This window comes from Pectinophora gossypiella, chromosome 18, assembly GCF_024362695.1.
Source record: "Pectinophora gossypiella chromosome 18, ilPecGoss1.1, whole genome shotgun sequence".
Classification (NCBI taxonomy): Eukaryota; Metazoa; Arthropoda; class Insecta; order Lepidoptera; family Gelechiidae; genus Pectinophora; species Pectinophora gossypiella.
In genome coordinates, this window is record NC_065421.1 from 8,583,291 (window position 1) to 8,601,928 (window position 18,638).

The 18,638-nt window shown below is 37.9% G+C and overlaps 1 protein-coding gene across 3 annotated transcripts in view; it reads left to right on the forward strand.

Moving 5' to 3' along the window:
* Nucleotides 1-483: 483 nt before the first annotated feature.
* The window catches only part of LOC126374827 (putative helicase mov-10-B.1), a 28,324-nt gene continuing 10,169 nt past the window's right edge, over nucleotides 484-18,638 (forward strand). Inside the window, exons 1-14 of one of the 3 annotated variants that reach the window (XM_050021557.1) lie at nucleotides 515-615; nucleotides 2,316-2,465; nucleotides 3,407-3,562; nucleotides 5,072-5,192; nucleotides 5,738-5,900; nucleotides 8,084-8,211; nucleotides 9,215-9,321; nucleotides 10,254-10,391; nucleotides 11,790-11,886; nucleotides 12,684-12,783; nucleotides 13,654-13,759; nucleotides 14,873-15,046; nucleotides 16,013-16,160; nucleotides 17,869-18,017. In XM_050021557.1, the coding sequence (XP_049877514.1) occupies nucleotides 3,444-3,562; nucleotides 5,072-5,192; nucleotides 5,738-5,900; nucleotides 8,084-8,211; nucleotides 9,215-9,321; nucleotides 10,254-10,391; nucleotides 11,790-11,886; nucleotides 12,684-12,783; nucleotides 13,654-13,759; nucleotides 14,873-15,046; nucleotides 16,013-16,160; nucleotides 17,869-18,017 (1,550 nt within the window). In that variant the 5' untranslated portion in view covers nucleotides 515-615; nucleotides 2,316-2,465; nucleotides 3,407-3,443. Of the gene's footprint in view, nucleotides 616-2,315; nucleotides 2,466-3,406; nucleotides 3,563-5,071; nucleotides 5,193-5,737; nucleotides 5,901-8,083; nucleotides 8,212-9,214; nucleotides 9,322-10,253; nucleotides 10,392-11,789; nucleotides 11,887-12,683; nucleotides 12,784-13,653; nucleotides 13,760-14,872; nucleotides 15,047-16,012; nucleotides 16,161-17,868; nucleotides 18,018-18,638 lie in introns of all 3 variants that reach the window. The other 2 variants (XM_050021556.1, XM_050021558.1) reach the window with 2 other exon arrangements.

Sequence of the window (18,638 nt, forward strand, 5' to 3'; positions counted from 1 at the left end):
GTCGGGTTATTGACTGACGTCAAATTTTTAGACGGTTGGTTTAGATTTGTGCTTAAAATTGACGTGTGTTCCATAAATTTTATGCTTGTCGATTACCCGTCCCTTTCCTTTTCGGCGGATAAGAAAATGACAGATATAACTTAAAATAAAATTAGATGGTATTTACAGGAATTAGCACCACTTGGTCCTTCGAATAAAACAATATACACGCGCAAGACAAAGACCATGGTCCTTGCGCGTGCACGTATCCGAACGTTATAAAAAAGAATCTGTCAAATATTGGAAGTGGTATAAATTTACATTAAAAAAATGCATTTTTGTTTATGAACTATGTTTATTAAAAAAACACAAGCACAACAAACAAACAAAAGTATTAAAATTTCTATTTCTCGTGCAAAGAGTAAAGTAATTTCTCGTGCGCCTCTATCTAGGGGAATAACTTTATATTATCGAAACTATTTATTGCCAGCCAGTATAAAAAAGAAAAAATACCGGTCATTTGACACATTATCTGTCTGTTCAACCGACATTAACTGACGCAGAGATTTTATATTTCTTCGTCGGCGAAATTAAACCTTATCAAAAGTGATAAAAATACGTTAGAAGGTCAACAAGGTAAGTTCTTTCGTTATTATAGTTTTAACTGCGTGATTGTTTTTTAAGTTGAACTTTATACCTACTTATAACAAGGAATAAACAATGACATTCGTTTCAAAAACAAGATAAGTTTATGTACCTATGTCTACAAAACTACTGTTTATAACTTTCATTATCTTTTTCGTAGAAATCCTTTCATTTAATCATTAAATACTAATGTATACACCCTATATGTATATATTATTGAGGACAGCTAAAAAACTTCTGTCTGGTTTCAATTATATTTCAGGTAACAAAGTAGGTATATAATGCTGCTTAGAATTCTTTTGCTAAAAAGTCACGACTTAGTACTATTGTCCTTTGTTTCATGATAACCTACATTCCATTGTGGTCTATAGCTTAATTAAAAACAATATTAGTAATCTGGTTGTTCACTTTTTATGCTTTATATTTAAATGTTAAAAAATAATTTAATTCCATTGAGAATAGGTTGGTATGTTTAGTATTTTTTTTTTATGCTACCCCTATTATAGAAGAAGATTTTGAACATGTTTACAGCTTACCTCAAATACCTACCCAAAAATGTCTAACAGCTCAACTACTTATAATGTCCCACTGCTGGGCATCAGGGGACTTCCCCTTCTATAAATTCTAAATTAACTAAAGGCCCTATTACATTACATGATTCATCCATCAGCCATGATGCATTGGGATCGGACAGTGTGGACATTTCCATCAATTTTGCCATACATTAAATATACATACATACATGAATGACCATGAATTCCATAATTTAATAGACCCTTAAATTGGAAATCCAGTCCTCTGTTATACCACAGATTAGTAGGTACAATATCAATTATTTTATGTACCTTCAAACAAAATTAATATATTATTTAAGATCTTTTGTAACACTAGAGTGAATCAATTTATGTAGTTCATTTCATCTCATTTACATTATATTTCTTGGTCAAATCTTAGATATTTTTGTCTTGGTAGAAGGCTTTGAGCATTAAGTAAATAATTGACTTTTGGTAATTAATTATTCATTACATTATTCATTACGAAGTAGGTACCTACCACTTTTTTGACAATTATTTCTTATCTTAATGTCTAAGTAACTATAACCAAAACTTGTTTGCATTAGCTATTTACCTACAACAAAAGCATAATACAAGTTAGATTAACTTTTATTGGTACCTACCCCTTACTTGACCGTTAATCCTTAGTTAATTAACTACGTAAATACCTATTGTGTAAATTAAAAAAAATCTATGTAATTATTGTGTATGGTGTATTGTGTAGGTAGGTTTATCTATATGTCTAATTTTCATATTTTTTTTAATTTATTATTACTATGATAATAAACAATTACAGTACGTAAGTGCAACCTGGATGCAATACATTGCACAATGCCTGGAGGAATTGCTATTTAGTTATAAGGGTTCCAATTGTATTTCTTTTGCCTCATATGTAAAATGTCAAATAATTTTCTTGGATGTCAGCTACTTACACACATATCCACCACTTGTCATTTTTTTATGGGTAAGGTGATAATTTATGTCACAACAATGGATGGCATAGCCTTATTGCACTGTAGCAATTTCTTCTTACCTGCTCTACTAGAGCCTAGATAAATTATGGAGCTATTACTTATCTAAAGTTTTTAGACAGTTCCAAGAAATCTATAACAAAAAGAAATTATGATATTGTTTCAGGCTTCTTGGCATATTGTACATTTCTTCTTCTTCTTATATTGTGTGGGTTGTGAGGTGGATTACCAACCTCATCAACCCTGATGTCAGGTTTACCATTGAGCCGCCACATGCCCCTGACATGACTCTTGTATTGACTGCGTACTGACATCAGTAAGTAGTAACCGGGACCAACGGCTTAACATGCTTTCCGAAGCACGGATCATCTTACTTTCGGACAATCAGGTGATCAGCCTGTAATGTCCTAACCAAACTAGGGCTCACAAAGTGATTTTTGTGATATGTCCCCACCGGGATTCAAACCAAGGACCTCCGGATCGTGAGCCCAACGCTCAACCACTGGACCACGGAGGCCGTACATGGTACATGACTGAAGGATTATGAATATGGGCAATAGCTGTGATCTGTCACACATTCATCACACTTAACTAATACTAAACATATAAAAAGTGAAAGTAACCATAGATCCCATAGTTCTGTATGACATATTTCTAATAGAATATTGCGTGAAAGCAAAGACCGTACCTCAAGCGGTTACAGGCCGGCTCCTAGGGACTTTGTTAATGCATTTTACAAACCTTGGTTTGACTCACCCAATGCAGTGGCTAGTGTATTAATCGTAATCGCCCCTCCGCGCACATGCATTCGCTCACACACTCACACTCACAGACACACATACATACACACACGCACTCATGTTAACACAAACACATACTCGCACACACACACACATATATACACACACACACACACACACACACACACACACACACACTCACACTTACTTTACTATATAGTCTATTTTACTTAAACTCAAACTGAAAAATTGTTATTAATATTCTTTTTTCTTTGTTTTCGCGTTTATTACTCAGTTTACTAAACGTATTTATTCTATGTTCAAACACACTCCCTAGTGTCCATATTTATTCTGGAGGTGGAGGCCTGGAGCCTATAGTACAGGGTAACCTAGTTTAGGCTCCAGCCTCCACAAACATAAGTTAATTAAGTCAAAATGTAACTTATTACTATTATGTTGTGGAGGTAATAAACGATTTTTATTTTATTTTTATTTTATTTTAAAATTCTTTTTACAGTTTCAGTTAATCTACTGGGCAATATTTGTCCAGCAAGATGTACTGTGAATTTTGTGGTGACGTGGATGACCATTATGACGAGAATGGTGAGATCAGCCACTATGCCAGTCCCAAACATATGTGTAATGTGATATTGAAGCATTACAATGATAACAAGTAAGCAATTTTTTTTATACAATCTGATCAATTATAGGTATTTGTGCTTCTTCTTCTTCTCTCGTGTGGGTTGTGAGGTGGATTACCAACCTCATCAACCCTGGTGTCAGGGTTAGGTACTATTGAGCCGCCAAAGGCCCCTGACATGACTCGTGTAATGACTACATACTTACATTAGTAAGTAGTAACTGGGACCAACAGCTTAACGTGCCTTCCGAAGCATGGATCATCTTTTTTTCGGACAGTCAGGTGATGAGTCTGTAATGTCCTAACCAAACTAGAGATCACAAATAAATTTTTGTGATGTTTCCCCCCGGGATTCGAACCCGAGACCTCCGGATCGTGAGCCTACGTGAGCGCTCAACCACTGGACCACGGAGGCCGTCGGTATTAGTGCTGGGTCAAAGATAAATTATAAAATGCTAATCTAGAAATAGAAGCCAAAAACCAATGACATTTTCATTTTTTTTAATAAGTACGACGTTTGGTCGCTTTTATTGATGACATCACAGAACAGTATTTCCATTCAAGCTCCAAAGAAAACTTTCATTTTCCGTCTGGTAAAAAGTACCTATCTGATTTGACCAGGGGCCTGTTTAATAAAACTTTCAATTGTAAATTACAACGACAATTTGATGTTCATTACGTAGCTAATATGAAACTGCAAAATATTTGTGATCACAAACCCGCAATGTACATCAAATTGTCATTGTAATTTACAATTGTAATTTTATTAAACAGGCTCCAGGTTGGCAAATAGCCTATTATCACTACCAGTTGTGAAAAAAGCAAGTCCGCCCTACTTCTATGGGTGCTACTAAGGTCCTACTTTATCTGAATCTGATATAGACCAGTCACTTAAGAGACTAAGTTTTATTACCCTTTCGTATCCCAGTGCTGAGACAAGGATTCACCTGTTTTTAAAAATCCTATTCATCCGCGGAGAATTGATCAAAGTTCCTTTAAAAGGCATGAAAATAATTTCTAAACCTGGGGGTTAAAAAAGCCACAATTAATCTAACAAATCAATATTACTATAAATAGCAATTGGGTAGTTTCGTAGTACAAAGATAAATTACGAAATTCTGATTGAAGACATATCTGAAGGTGACAAAACACGTTTTCTTTTTTTCTATTTAACTTATTTATGAATTTGAATATGGATTTTTTTTTATAATAAGTGCGACATGTTGTCACGTTTTGCTGTGCTTTTTCTTACAAAGTAACTGATTTGACTAGTTTGAAACTTCCCTATTGTCAAATTGCAATATTGCTTTTGTAGATGAATTGATTCAATGTGGCCTTTTAGGCCCCCTGGTCAAAAGACCTGACTCTCCGGTGTTCATCTATCTATCTGTATGAATAGTATATGTATGTGGGTCACATGACAAACGCTATTCCATTATAATTTCGCAAATAATAATAATAATTTTAAAAAATAATTAATTATTAATTAATTAATAATAATTAATAGTAATAATTTATAATACAAGTAAATTGCGTTTTCAGGAAGTTTTTCGGTTCGAATAAAGAAGGAATCTTCATTTTTTGTAATGCTGAAAGTAAGAAGAAAGAAGATGCACCCATTACAAAAATTGAAAATACTGATCGTCGTAAAATAAGGGTCAATGTAAGTACCTATCAAAGTGCAATTGTAAATTTTGTAATATAGTATAATTTCATTTTCTATAGAAAATACTATAATATTTTCTACATAAATAAATAATAGTATTAAAAGAAACAATCAATGGCTATTGTTATTGCTGTTTTTACATACATACATAAAATATTACATACATTGATGAATTAAGAATCTTAATAGTGTATTTGTATTGTATTGTATAAGTATTTTATAAATATGTGTATCCGTTTTAACTTTTTATAACAATCTTTATATTTTTTATGTAATCCTATATGTTGCACTATCCCGCACCTAAATACAATATCAATAATTCTTGCCCCTGGTAGCCTGGAAGAAATTGCTGTAGAGCAACAAGAACGCCAATTGTGCTGTAATCTTCCTGGAGTCATCATCATGACCCTGGCATAATCCCGTTGTTCACGGGGTCCGCTTATCTAACCTGAAAATTTGACAGGTCCGGTTTTTCCGCAGTTTTGAGTATTTTTTAATTATTTCGTGTGTGTTTGTACAATATTGTTTTTTTTTTTTACAAGGCGCAACCGAATCAGCGGGTGAAGTTTTCGTTCCTGCTGCGCAATGAAATGAGGAATGATGACGTATTGATCGTTGGGATCCAGCTGGCTCATCCCCAGCCGCAGTTCTTTATCCGCGACCACCCCTATGAGTTTGGAGGAGAACCTCATGTCTTGAAAACTAGTAAGCATGACGCCCAAATATCGCTCAATTAGAATGACAGCTGCATGATGAGTACTGTGGTCCTATGGTGCACCGGCTTGCCTCTAATCGGGGAGCTCCGGTAGACACCTTTTTAATTCGCCCGGGTTATTCATTAATTTACTCATTCTTCCTAAAATTAAAAGCTGTCAATCATCCGTCCCTTTCCTTTTCGGCGGATAAGAAAATGACAGGTATAACTTAAAGTAAAATTAGGTGGTGTCTGCAGAAATCGGGCCCATTATTCAAAGATTTCAACCAGTTGACACTGGTCTTCTTCTTATCGTGTGGGTTGTGAAGTGGAATACCAACCTCACCAACCCTGGTGTCAGCGTTATTATATTACTGAGCCGCCAAAGGCCCCTGACATGGCTCATGTAAAGACTACATACTTTCATCAGTAAGTAGTAACCGGGACCAACGGCTTAACGTCCCTTCCGAAGCACGGAACACTGGTTACCTAGTTGAAATCTTAGTTACATTTTAAATTACATTTTAATGAGTTTTAGATAGATAACATAAACCATTAGTCATTTTACAAACCATTATCACACTAATAGCACGGCAATCGCTACCTACTACTAATGGATGTACTCTATTGTTTTTAAAAATATATTTTATCGCTATTTTTGTATTAGTTTATTATTTGTATTGCAGTTAAGACAAAAACAAAAAATACATAAACTAATATTTTTTCGTATGACATAGTAAATAGTGTCATCTTATTTATTGAAAAGTTGTACGTTCTCTTCGAAATTAACTGACTGATGATGATAGGCTGATTTAAGACTGATAATCTGTCACCATTAATATCATTGATAATTAAATCTGATGGCTCTACCATAGAATAAAGAATACGTATAGAACTACACTCTCCGACCCGTGCTAATTCGTATCGTTGCCGAGCTAAATTAAGCATGCGGATGCAGCAGAGACTTGGTTAGGGGAGCTTAAGCTGGATATTTGACCCACGCAGGATATTTTATTTTTGTCTGCCATACGCAATAATAATAATTAACCATAAGGCTGCTTTTCCACCAGAGGTGTGCGAGGTAGCTAAGCGGTGTGCGTGGAAAAAAACCACCAATAGAATCACTTCATTTTCAGCTCAGCTCAGCTCAGGTGGAAAAGGGTTTTGCGAAGCGAGGTCATTCTACATACAAAACAAGCGAGAAATGTGTGCATAGGATGTGTTGCGAGAAATTTGCTGCGAGGAATATGTTGCGAGGTTTGCGACTATTCCGTGCTAGTCAGTCAATAGACGGCTGATGTTGAAAGTAGACGTGCGGAAAATAGAATGGATAATTGGAGACAAAAAAATATTTTGTATCTAACCATTGGCGATGAAGAAATGGAAGCAGACGATACAGAATTTATTAGTTCTATAATATTGAGCCATAGTCTTCTTCTTATATTGACACACATATTTTGGATCCGTTACCATATTAAACCGCAACACATCCTCGCACCGCTCATTTGCGCATTTTGACAGTTCCGCTACACTTCCTCGTACTAGTACATTTTACTCGCACAGCTCTGGTGGAAAAGCAGCCTAAGGGCTTATTACACCTACCTGTCTGACAAGCTAGATGCGTCCTCCCCACCAACTCGCTCGAGATCGTGGTTTCCACGGTTACGACCCGCCGATTTGCAATTCGACTACACGATCTGATCGAGAAACGGGAGTTGGTGGGGAGTAACGATGGCTACCACGGTGACCTTGACGCATCTAGCCTATCGGGCAGGTAGATGTAATAAGGCCTTTAGCGTCCCTGGGTATCATTTAAGTCTCAATGGAGTAAGGGAGTGCACGCGGACTATCTGTCTCTTTTATTTTCGCGTAAAGCGACACACAACCGAGATTTTTTGTATGTAGTGTCCAGCGGGCCTAGCACCGTAAACACGCGACTCTTTCTCGCCGCGACAGAGATCGTCTGTCTCTTTCTGTGCAGTACTGTGAGAGAGTGACGGGTGACGTATGTCGAGGCGAGAAAGAGTCGCGCGCTTACGGTGCTAAGCCCGCAGGGGCTGTGGCTCTACCCTGGAATTACAAACATTAGCAGCCTATTACACACATTAATGGGCACAGGCCTCCCCTCAATCGACCAATGCATGGAGCATACTCCTCCACACTACTCAACTAAACACCTGTTCTTGTTTTATAGAATCAAGTATTGAGAATGCCGTGTCGATAAACTTCAGAGCGGCTGACATCGGACAGTTCGAGATGCCCATCATGTTCACATTCCACAGACCTAGAGATAAGAAGAACATTATATTCGTCAGGGAAATGGTAACTTTTATTTTATAGAGAAAGGTTTATCTATGTTGTTTTGGGGACCGTGCCCTGAAAAGCCTCAGCAGCTCTTGTCAAGCCGGTGTCAAGTTTAGTAGGTACTTTATATTAACTACGTGATTTTGCACGCAATAACGGCAATAATAAAAGAAAATCGCTTGGACAGGATGAGGACCAGGGAGGTTAAAATGGCCACATCGAAGCAATTCATCTAGGAAAGCAATATTGCAATTTGACAATTGCGCATATAAAAGTAAGTGCGCAATGCAAACAAATGTCAAATTGCAATGTTGCTTTCTTAGATGAATTTTTCTTTTATTATTGCCGTTAGTGCGCGCAAAATCAAGAAGTAATATAAAGTACCTACCTTATTATACTATACATATCTCTTTATTTTGTCCTTTGTGCTCAATAAATAATATTTTTTATATTACATACATAAACAGCCTATATACGTCCCACTGCTGGGCACTGGCCTCCCCTCGATCAACCGAAGGGGGTATGGAGCATACTCCACCACGCTGCTCCAATGCGGGTTGGTGGAGGTGTTTTTACGGCTAATAGCCGGAACCAACGGCTTAACGTGCCCTCCGAAGCACGGATTCATCTTACTTTTTCGGACAATCAAGTGATTCAAGCCTGAAAAGTCCTTACCAAACAAAGAACAGTCTCACAAAGTGATTTCGACAATGTCCCCATCGGGAATCGAACCCGGACCTCCAGATCGTGAGCCTAACGCTCTAACCACGGAGGCTGTTATTTTTATATTATTCTGGTTAAAAAAAACTTTCGTGTTTTATCGACATTGAAGCCTTATTACACTACCAGATCCATCGGTGCACGTCATAGAGCAAAACGAACGTCCAGCCGAAGGGTGTAGGTATAAAAAGTATGACAAAATTGTGTGGAACCGACGCATCGGGCCCGATGGATTGCGTAGTGTAGTGAGGCCTTAACTTTGTATTCAACTTGATTCATCAATTATATTTAACTATTTCAGGTGATCAATGTACAAGAATGTATAATTGTCATCAAGCCTCCTAGAAATCCATTTGCAAACGCATACATGTCTCGCGCAAAGGAATTCATCAAATGCACTGAACATATGTTAGTATATTTTGTTATTTTACAGCACTATATGTCAGGATCACCCTGTCTATAAAGATAACATAACATAAGCTCACGACTATATCCCAATTGGGGTAGTCACAGGTACATCCATTGTAAGATGAAGTAACCACACCTAACCGACTTTTCTGTTAGACCAACGTGAGAGGCAGTGAGCCGTTTCGCAGTCTATAATGGTCGAGCTAACTGCGTTAGTGAAAACTGCACGACTACCACCATCAATTTAAGAGCCATGCTCTTGTCGGTGCAGTAATTTCCATGTTACTTTTTAGGGGAAAATAGGGCAGTGCGATTTCCTTCTTACAAAAATAAACAGAATATTATATATTTATACGTGAAAACTGCGCTCAGCTCGGTGGCAAGAGGAGCTCGGTGGCGCAGCGGTAAACGCGCTCGGTCTGCGATTGTCGAAGTTAAGCAACTTTCGCAAAGGCCGGTCATAGGATGGGTGACCACAAAAAAAAGTTTTCATCTCGAGCTCCTCCGTGCTTCGGAAGGCACGCTAAGCCGTTGGTCCCGGCTGCATTAGCAGTCGTTAATAACCATCAATCCGCACTGGGCCCGCGTGGTGGTTTAAGGCCCGATCTCCCTATCCATCCATAGGGAAGACGTTAATGGGCTGGTGATGATGATGTGAAAACTGCACATAAGATAAATCAATTACAAATCCAGTACTGGTATTCGAACCGGCGCTCTCTGTCTGAGAAGCTGGCCGCAGGGCCACAGTGATTTTGTTATTTTATAGTGCTAAATGTCAGCGTCTATGGAGATTGCGTGATTGACAATCTGTCTTTACGCTTGGTTTCCTAGTTTTTCTTGAGAGCCTAGATGTCGTTAACAGCTATGAGCGTTATCATACTTTGAAATACCATATAACTTTAACAATAATTTCAATGTCTTATGCATTACAGACCCTACGAAGTAAATTTTAAGATTCCTAAACTTCTCAAGATACTCCTACCCGGAGGCTTAAATGAAGACGCCATAGATAAATTGATAGTTGAGCAGAGCGTTAGGGAAGAACTACGTTTAATACTGAATAGTACCAGGTAAATAACCTAGCATAAGCACAGGCACGCACACACACACACACGCATAACCTAACATAATGCACAGGCACGCACACACACACACACACACACACGCACACGCAGTCACATACACACAAGCAAGCGCGTACCACTAATATACGTGCACTCGTCTGCCCCTACTACTTTAATTAATACATAGTTAACTGTAATTAGCTTCACTAGTTTATAACAATAACATAATATTGTACATGAGCTGTTGTTAACCTGAATAAATAAATACACTCACCGTATTACTACGTATTTTAAACACACAAATACATACACGATAAATAATAATATAAAGAAAGAAACATTTATTATTTTCGGGCACCACAGACGGACAGGTACATAGTGGCAGCCCTAGGGCAGTGCGAGCGGTGCAGTTGCACAGGGCGCCGTTTTAGAGGGGGGGGGGGAGGGGGGGGCGTCAAAATCAACCAAGACGGAAACATCCTAACTGGCAGCCCATCTACAGGGGAGTAACTGGATTGGCACCTGCTCTGTGAAGTAGACCTCTTAGTGGCCACATAAAACTCATACATTTAATGGCCGTAAACGACATTTTTTAAAGATTTATATAGGTATATTCCGGTGGCCGTAAACTAATCGAAAAAGACTGTATTTTGAGAAGCGCCATTGTGAGGTTTCGCACCACCTAAATATTTTGCCAGGGCCGCCACAGTACCTATATTACATTTAACACAGGACAGAAATCACACGGAAAATAATATAAAAAAGAACACTTAAGATTAAAAATTATTAAAAAAGAAAAACAAACCAACATCATAAAAATTATAATAACAGTATTCATAAATGCAACGCACTGACGGCCTCTGCGGTGGCGTCAGGAATAAAAGGACCTTGGCCACCAAATACTTACATGCATCTAAATGGTGTGTTCCTGGCAAAAGTCACGAGGGAAAAACAAATTGAGCAAAAGGGTTACTCAACCATGGTCCAGTCGTTGAGCGTTGGGTTCACGATCCGGAGGCCCTGGGTTCGAATCCCGAACAACCCTGGGGACATCACAAAAATCACTTTGTGATCCCTAGTTTGGTTAAGACATTACAGGCTGATCACCTGATTGTTCGAAAGTAAGATGATCCGTGCTTCGGAAGGCACGTTAAGCCGTTGGTCCCGGTTACTACTTACTGATGTAAGTATGTAGTCGTTACATGAGCCATGTCAGGGGCCTTTGGCGGGTCAATAGTAACCCTGACACCAGGGTTGATGGTTAAGTATAGCCATCAAATATAACATGGGGTAGAGTAGGCATTTTTTTATTTTAGTCTTAGAAGCGGAGGACGATACTATTTTTAAAGCTGTGAAATTAAAATAAAAACCAGTTGAAATAATAAACCAATATTTAATTCCCAGGGCCATATTTGAGGAAGGTATTACTGAAGACAATTATCGAATGTATTTCCATTATCTGCTTTGGTGGGAAGAAATTATAACCAGGATTAATTTAAGGGTATGTATTTGTGATTTCAGACTTCAGATCACTTTCAAATAAACTGTTTATTTATACCAATATATAAATTATACGCCTTTTTAGGAAATGTTATATTTTAACATTAATTAAAAATAAATTTAAATTTCCATTTCCATTTCCAATTGTCATTATGCTTTTTTTACAATTATTACAAGTATTGGACTGGGTCAAAGATAAATTATAAAATGCTAATCTAAAAATAGAAGCCAGTCTAAGGTGATCAAACATCAATCTCATTTTACTTTTCGACTTATTTTCGAATTTTACTTATGAATTAAGTAACAATGAGCACGTTTGACTGCTTTCATTGATGACGTCACAGGACAGTATTTCCATACAAACGCCAATGAAAACTTTTGTTTTGACGTTTCGTAAAAAGTATCTCATTTGACTAGGTTGTCAAGTAGTCTATTATAGTAATCGGTACAGTTATTAGTACTTTTTAGTAGGCTAGTTTCCAACTAGTCAAATCAGTAACTTTTTACTAAACGTCAAAATACGAAATTACTATGGAATTTGTATGAAAAAGCACACTGTGATGTCATAGAAAAACGTGACAACGTTTTTCTTGATTAAAATTCATAAATAAGTTAAATAGAAAAAAGATTTTTTTTTCATTAGTTTTAGATCTGTCTGTATTTGATAATAAGAATTTCATAAATTGTCTTGAACCTACTACACGACCCAGTTTTAAGCACCAAATACTGTTGTCCTGCTGTCAAATGAATCGGGCTATATTTAAAGTACATAATAATTTATGTATATTAACTCCGCAGAAGTACAACATGTCTGATGTGACCATTGACCTGCGCGAAGATTTGACATATTGGCTTGAAGTGCCAGGTTTGGCTGAAAAACGACCTTCTCTCCTAAGAGGTACATTTTGATAATTTTATTTCCACTTTAGAGTACTATCATATAATACGACGAGAGTAAACTAGACGACTAGACTAGTAGACAGAAAGGCTATTTATATAAACAAATACTACAAGTCACTCCCTCATTTACTAACATTCGGAGGAAACGCGATGTTGCATACCAACGTGACATGACATGTTCTAGGGTACCTACCTAGGCACTTCATCCGAAGGAATAACAATTAAGGTAAGGTAAGAGTAGGGTTGTTATTGTTAATAAGTTAGGAACATTTTAATAACTGGTAGGTAGGTACCGTGCGTGAAAAGTCGTGGCAGTAGGTGTTCTACTTCAACAAACTCAACAATTTTAAACGTTTAACCACTAAGCATCTAAATACAAGAGAACGAAAACTCCTACCTAGATATCAACATCGTATTACGCACGCGTAGGTTTAGCGTCAGTTGCGCGTTGTTCGACTTATATTGCGGCACAGTAAAAATTCAAAATCTTAATTAAACATTTGCGACAAGAAAAACACCCACCATCGTTTTTAGTACAATCAAATAGGCGTTCCATTTTTTTTTTTCGTTACGATGTCACTAACACCCTGTATAACCATTCCACACTCTTACTTTTATACAGGGTGTTAGTGACATCGTAACGAAAACTTTGTGGGATGATGCAGCTCATTATTCTGAGTTAATATCAAGTGGAATTTTCCATTGCAAAAGTATAGCATAGAAAATAATTAAAAAAAAACATGAATTGTGCGACGGAAAATTCCATTTGATATTAACTCAGAAACATAGTCTGAATCATCCCTTCAGTATTCGTTACGATGTGACTAACACCCTGTATTTATAAAATTATTTTTTTACGTTATTCCAGGCGATCGAGTCTTCATACGACCTAACGAAAATTTGGACATTTTATTCGAAAGTATTATTGGCAATATCAAAGAAAACAGTATTCAGCTTTGCAAACTTGATGAGAGGTATTATTTTTGCTTTTCTTCATTCATTGGAAATGTTGCGGTATATAACAACGCGATCTGATTTTACTCACTTACAGTCCAACAAAGAGTTACTAATATAGTATAATAATAATACATTGTTTTAAGTTTACGCGGTTATTATCATAATTAAAACACATAATAACGGGTTCATGGCACTTGCAACAGTGTCGAAATATCGGGAGTCTCATATCCCTACTTTAAACGCGGTAAGAACCCGTTATTATGTGTTTTAATTATAATAATAATACAGTTTCTTGACGTTTCTTGTCCTCTACCATAACACACTTGTGATGTGACAAAGACTACAATTATACAATTAAAGCACATTATAAAATTGAACGACCAAGTTCAGGTTATGAGAAGCCGACGTAGCTTTAGGGGGATGAGACGTTCGTTATGTAAATTTACGATTCAAAATGTAACTTGTATCACCTACTGAATATCTAAAGATAGTTTTGAATTTGAATCAAATAAGTCCCACTTAGGGATTGTAGTATGAAGAGATTCATAGTGTTGATAATCAATTATCACATACTTAAATAGTGTGTTCACATGTTCACATTTCCTAACAAAATTCGTTATATTCTGCTTACCCCGGTGGGAAACAGACGTAAGTTTATGTATGTATGTATTCGTTATATTCGCCACATGCGAGGACATTAACTGCCGAGTTGATGTAGTCGGCGTAGTCGAAGCTGACTGGATGACTTCATAGTCCACTTCACTGGACCTAGGAACGTCTTTAACGTGGCCACTCGACTACCCTTCGACAAAGTACATCTTGAACATTTTCCTTTTTTTTACGTGACTTATTATAGATTTGCCGCATAGGGCATTATGTACTTGCCCACTTTAACAGACACGTCGAATTTTATTAGAATTCTTGGTTTTGTCATTCATCATCATCATCAATTTAAGAGCCACAAGAGTGTCGGTGTAGCATTTTCCATTCCAGTCTATCTAAGGCCAATTCCTTGACTTCCCTATAAGACACGACGTTAACCTTTTCTTTAATCTGTTCCATGTAAGCTCTTCTTCGTCTTCCCCTTTCTCTCTTTCTTTTTTTTTTCATTAGGATCGTTGTTATTTCAGGTTTGAAAAGTACTACAACCAAGATGCGTTGTACAACATTAGGTTCTTGATGTCTCGCATTCCTATGGAGAGAATGCACGCAGCAGTGTCGAGAGTGTTCGACCCGGCCAACCAGGGTTGCCGAATATTCCCGAAACCCGTCAGTAAACCAATAGCAGTGCAGCCAATTTCTAAGTAAGTTTTTATTTTGGCCCATATGCAGAATGTCCCTCTCCCAAAATGTCTCTTAGTTTACTTTATAACTTGTAATAAATGAGAAAAGGGTCTTTTTTCGACCAATTGTCATTTTTAGATAATGTTTATTTTAAGCTTACCGTTGGAGATTTCATCTATGGTCAAAGCGAATGGAACTCCTTAGTCTCTGCTTAGCCTAGTGGGAAATAGGCGTGAGTGTATGTATGTAATGTATATGATTCAGGCCCCAAAGAAATGTAGCCAACCCAGCGAGGCAGTCTGCCTGATTAATTTAACAGCTGTCTGTCTCTTTCGCACTACCTCTCTGTCCTGCTTATATTTAGCGGAATATTGGTGCTAATTCCTGTAAATACCATCTAATTTTATTTTAAGTTATTTCTGTCATTTTCTTATCCACCGAAAAGGAAAGGGACGGGTAATCGACAAGCATAAAATTTATGGAACACGTCGATTTTAAGCACAAATCTAAAACAACCGTCTAAAAATTTTACGTGGCCAACGTAAATAACCCGATAGAATTAAGTTGACAGCACACGTCAAACGGTTTGCATACCAGCGAGATAGCTTTTTGAGTCGCCCGGGTTATTCATTCGCTTCCTAAAATTAAGTGCTGTCAATCATCTGTCCCTTTCCTTTTCGGCGGATAAGAAAATGACAGGTATAACTGAAAGTAAAATTAGGAGGTATCTGCGGGAATCGGGGCCATTATTCTTAATGTAATACTATTGCAGGTTCTCTTCTTCTTTGTCCACCCCTGTTCCCAGTTTAGCTGGGGCTGGGGGCAGAAGGGACGGCGGCGGAAGAGCCCATCAGGGTCAACGGCGGCTCCCGCATGTCTCTAGGAGAAGCACAACCTTGGCGTCAGGTGGCAACCGGCCATAAAACTTCAGCCAAACCTTCATACTCCTTACACGAACATAATACACAAAGATAATACTATTGCAGGTTCTACAACAAGGTAATAAGAGACAATGATGAGCAACGTTCAGCAGTAGAACACGTCGTGTCCAAGACGTCGGGGTTGGCTCCGTACATCGTGTTTGGGCCCCCTGGCACCGGCAAGACCATGACCATAGTCGAGGCTATCATACAGGTACACATACAATACAATACAAATACACTTTATTGCACCAAAATAAAAAGAAATAATTACAAAAAAGACTCTTCACTAAATAAATGGCAAATGGCGGCCTTATCGCTTAAAGCGTTTTCTTCCAGGCAACCATAAGGTGAGGAAAAATTTTTTAAAAAATTGAAAGTGTGCGGGTACAAACTATAAGTACAACTAATCAATAAATAAATGCAAATAAATATATAACATACTTACAAATATATATACCTAACCTATATACATAACCTAACATATATACCTACTTATATAAATAGTAAATAGTACACACAAAATACCCAATAGCTAATAAGCAACTCAAGAGCTTCAGAATATGAACAGCACCACAACACACTTCATTATAAAAACAGAACCATTAACAATTTTATCCGCTCACAGACACACTTATTACACACATCATCATCATCAATTTAAGAGCCACGCTCTTGTCGGTGTAGCATTTTCCATTCCAGTCTATCAAAGGCCAATTCCTTGACTTCCCTATAAGTCACGACGTTAACATTTTCTTTAATCTGTTCCATACAGGTACACATATACTACATAATAATATACATAAACTCACGCCTGCTATATCCTAATGCGATAGGCAGAATTACAACATACATAAACTGCCTATATACGTCCCACTGCTGGGCACAGGCCTCCTCTCAATCAACCGGAGAGGGTATGGAGCATACTCCACCACGCTGCTCCACTGCGGGTTGATGGACGTGTTTTTACGGCTATAGCCGGGACCAACGGCTTAATGTGCCCTCCGAAGCACGGAATCAACTTACTTTTTCGGACAATCAGGTGATTCAAGCCTGAAAAGTCCTTACCAAACAAAGGACAGTCTCACAAAGTGATTTCGACAATGTCCCCATCGGGAATCAAATCCGGACCTCCAGATCGTGAGCCTAACGCTCTAACCACTAGACCACGGAGGCTGTTATTGCTGTTAGAATTACAACTAATCACAAGTAATCTGAAAGCGATATCAGTCGTCTATCATGTGGGTTGTGAGATGGATTACCAACACCATCAACCCTGGTCTCAGGGTTACTATTGAACCGCCAAAGGCCACTGACATGGCTCATGTAATTACTACTAACTTGCATCACTAAGTAGTAACCGGGACCAACGGCTTAATGTGTCTTCCGAAGCACGAATCGTCTTACTTTCGGACAATCAGGTGATCAGCCAGTAATGCCCTAACCAAACTGGGGATCACAATGTGATTTTCGTGAAAAGTCCCCACTGGGATTTGAACCCGGGACCTCCAGATCGTGAGCCGAACGCTCAAAGCACTGGACCACGGAGGCCGAGCTATATCAGCGCTAGCATAGCTTTTTAAAAATTATTAACTTAATAAATAATCTTTATGGAAAAGACTGGATAGAGCTCGCACAGAACCGGGATACTTGGAAAGATATGGGGGAGGTCTTTGCTCAGCAGAGCGATCATACAGGCTAACAATAATAATAAATAATCTTTATAACGTGTGTACATTAAGTATTCTCACTCCTCGCCACCTATGTTTGTAATAAAAAAAATATTTCTAATCATTAAGTAACATCACAGAGTAACATGGTTACACTTTGAGTCGTCATTTTGTATACATAAAGGAACTGTGAATAGTATAAGAGTAACTATTATTATTAACGCTTTTAATTGCGCCTCCAATTGATTCCAGATAGTGGTGAAGAATCCGAAGCACCGCGTGCTGGTGTGCACTGACTCTAATATGGCCGCCGACCATATCGCACTAATGCTACTAAAATACAACGAGGAGCTAAACATCAACAAATTCATTCTGCGAGCTAACTCACAAAACCGCGAATGGTAATTTAATACTAATACAATCTATGTGCTAATATTATTATTCTTCTATTGTGTGGGTTGTGCGGTGGAGTACCAACCTCATCCACCCTGGTGTCAGGGTTATTATTGAGCCGCCAAAGGCCCCTGACATGACTCACGTAACGACTATTTACTTACAATTAATATGATATTAATATTATTATTAATATCATTAAGAGGTAAAGTGTATATATATGCAGGGCCACGCTCTTGTCGGTGTAGCATAATCCAATCAGTCTATCAAAAGCCATCATTATCCCGATTTTTTCACAGGGTCCGCTTACCTAACCTGACCATTTGACAGGTCCGGTTTTTTACAGAAGCGACTGCCTGTCCGACCTTCCAACCCGCGAAGGGAAGACCAGCCCAATACAGCATAGGTCCGAAAATACATTTCTCGCAAATTGTGGGTTTCCTCGCGATGTTTTCCTTCACCGCTGAGCACGTCTATCAAAGGCCAATTCTTCCTTATAAGACACGACGTTCGCCTTCTCTTAAACTGTTCCATGAAGCTCTTCTAGGTCTTCCCCTTCCTCTCTCTCCTTCTATATTACCTTCTATGGTGTTTTAAACTACTTATGCATTTCAATAGAATGATGTCCG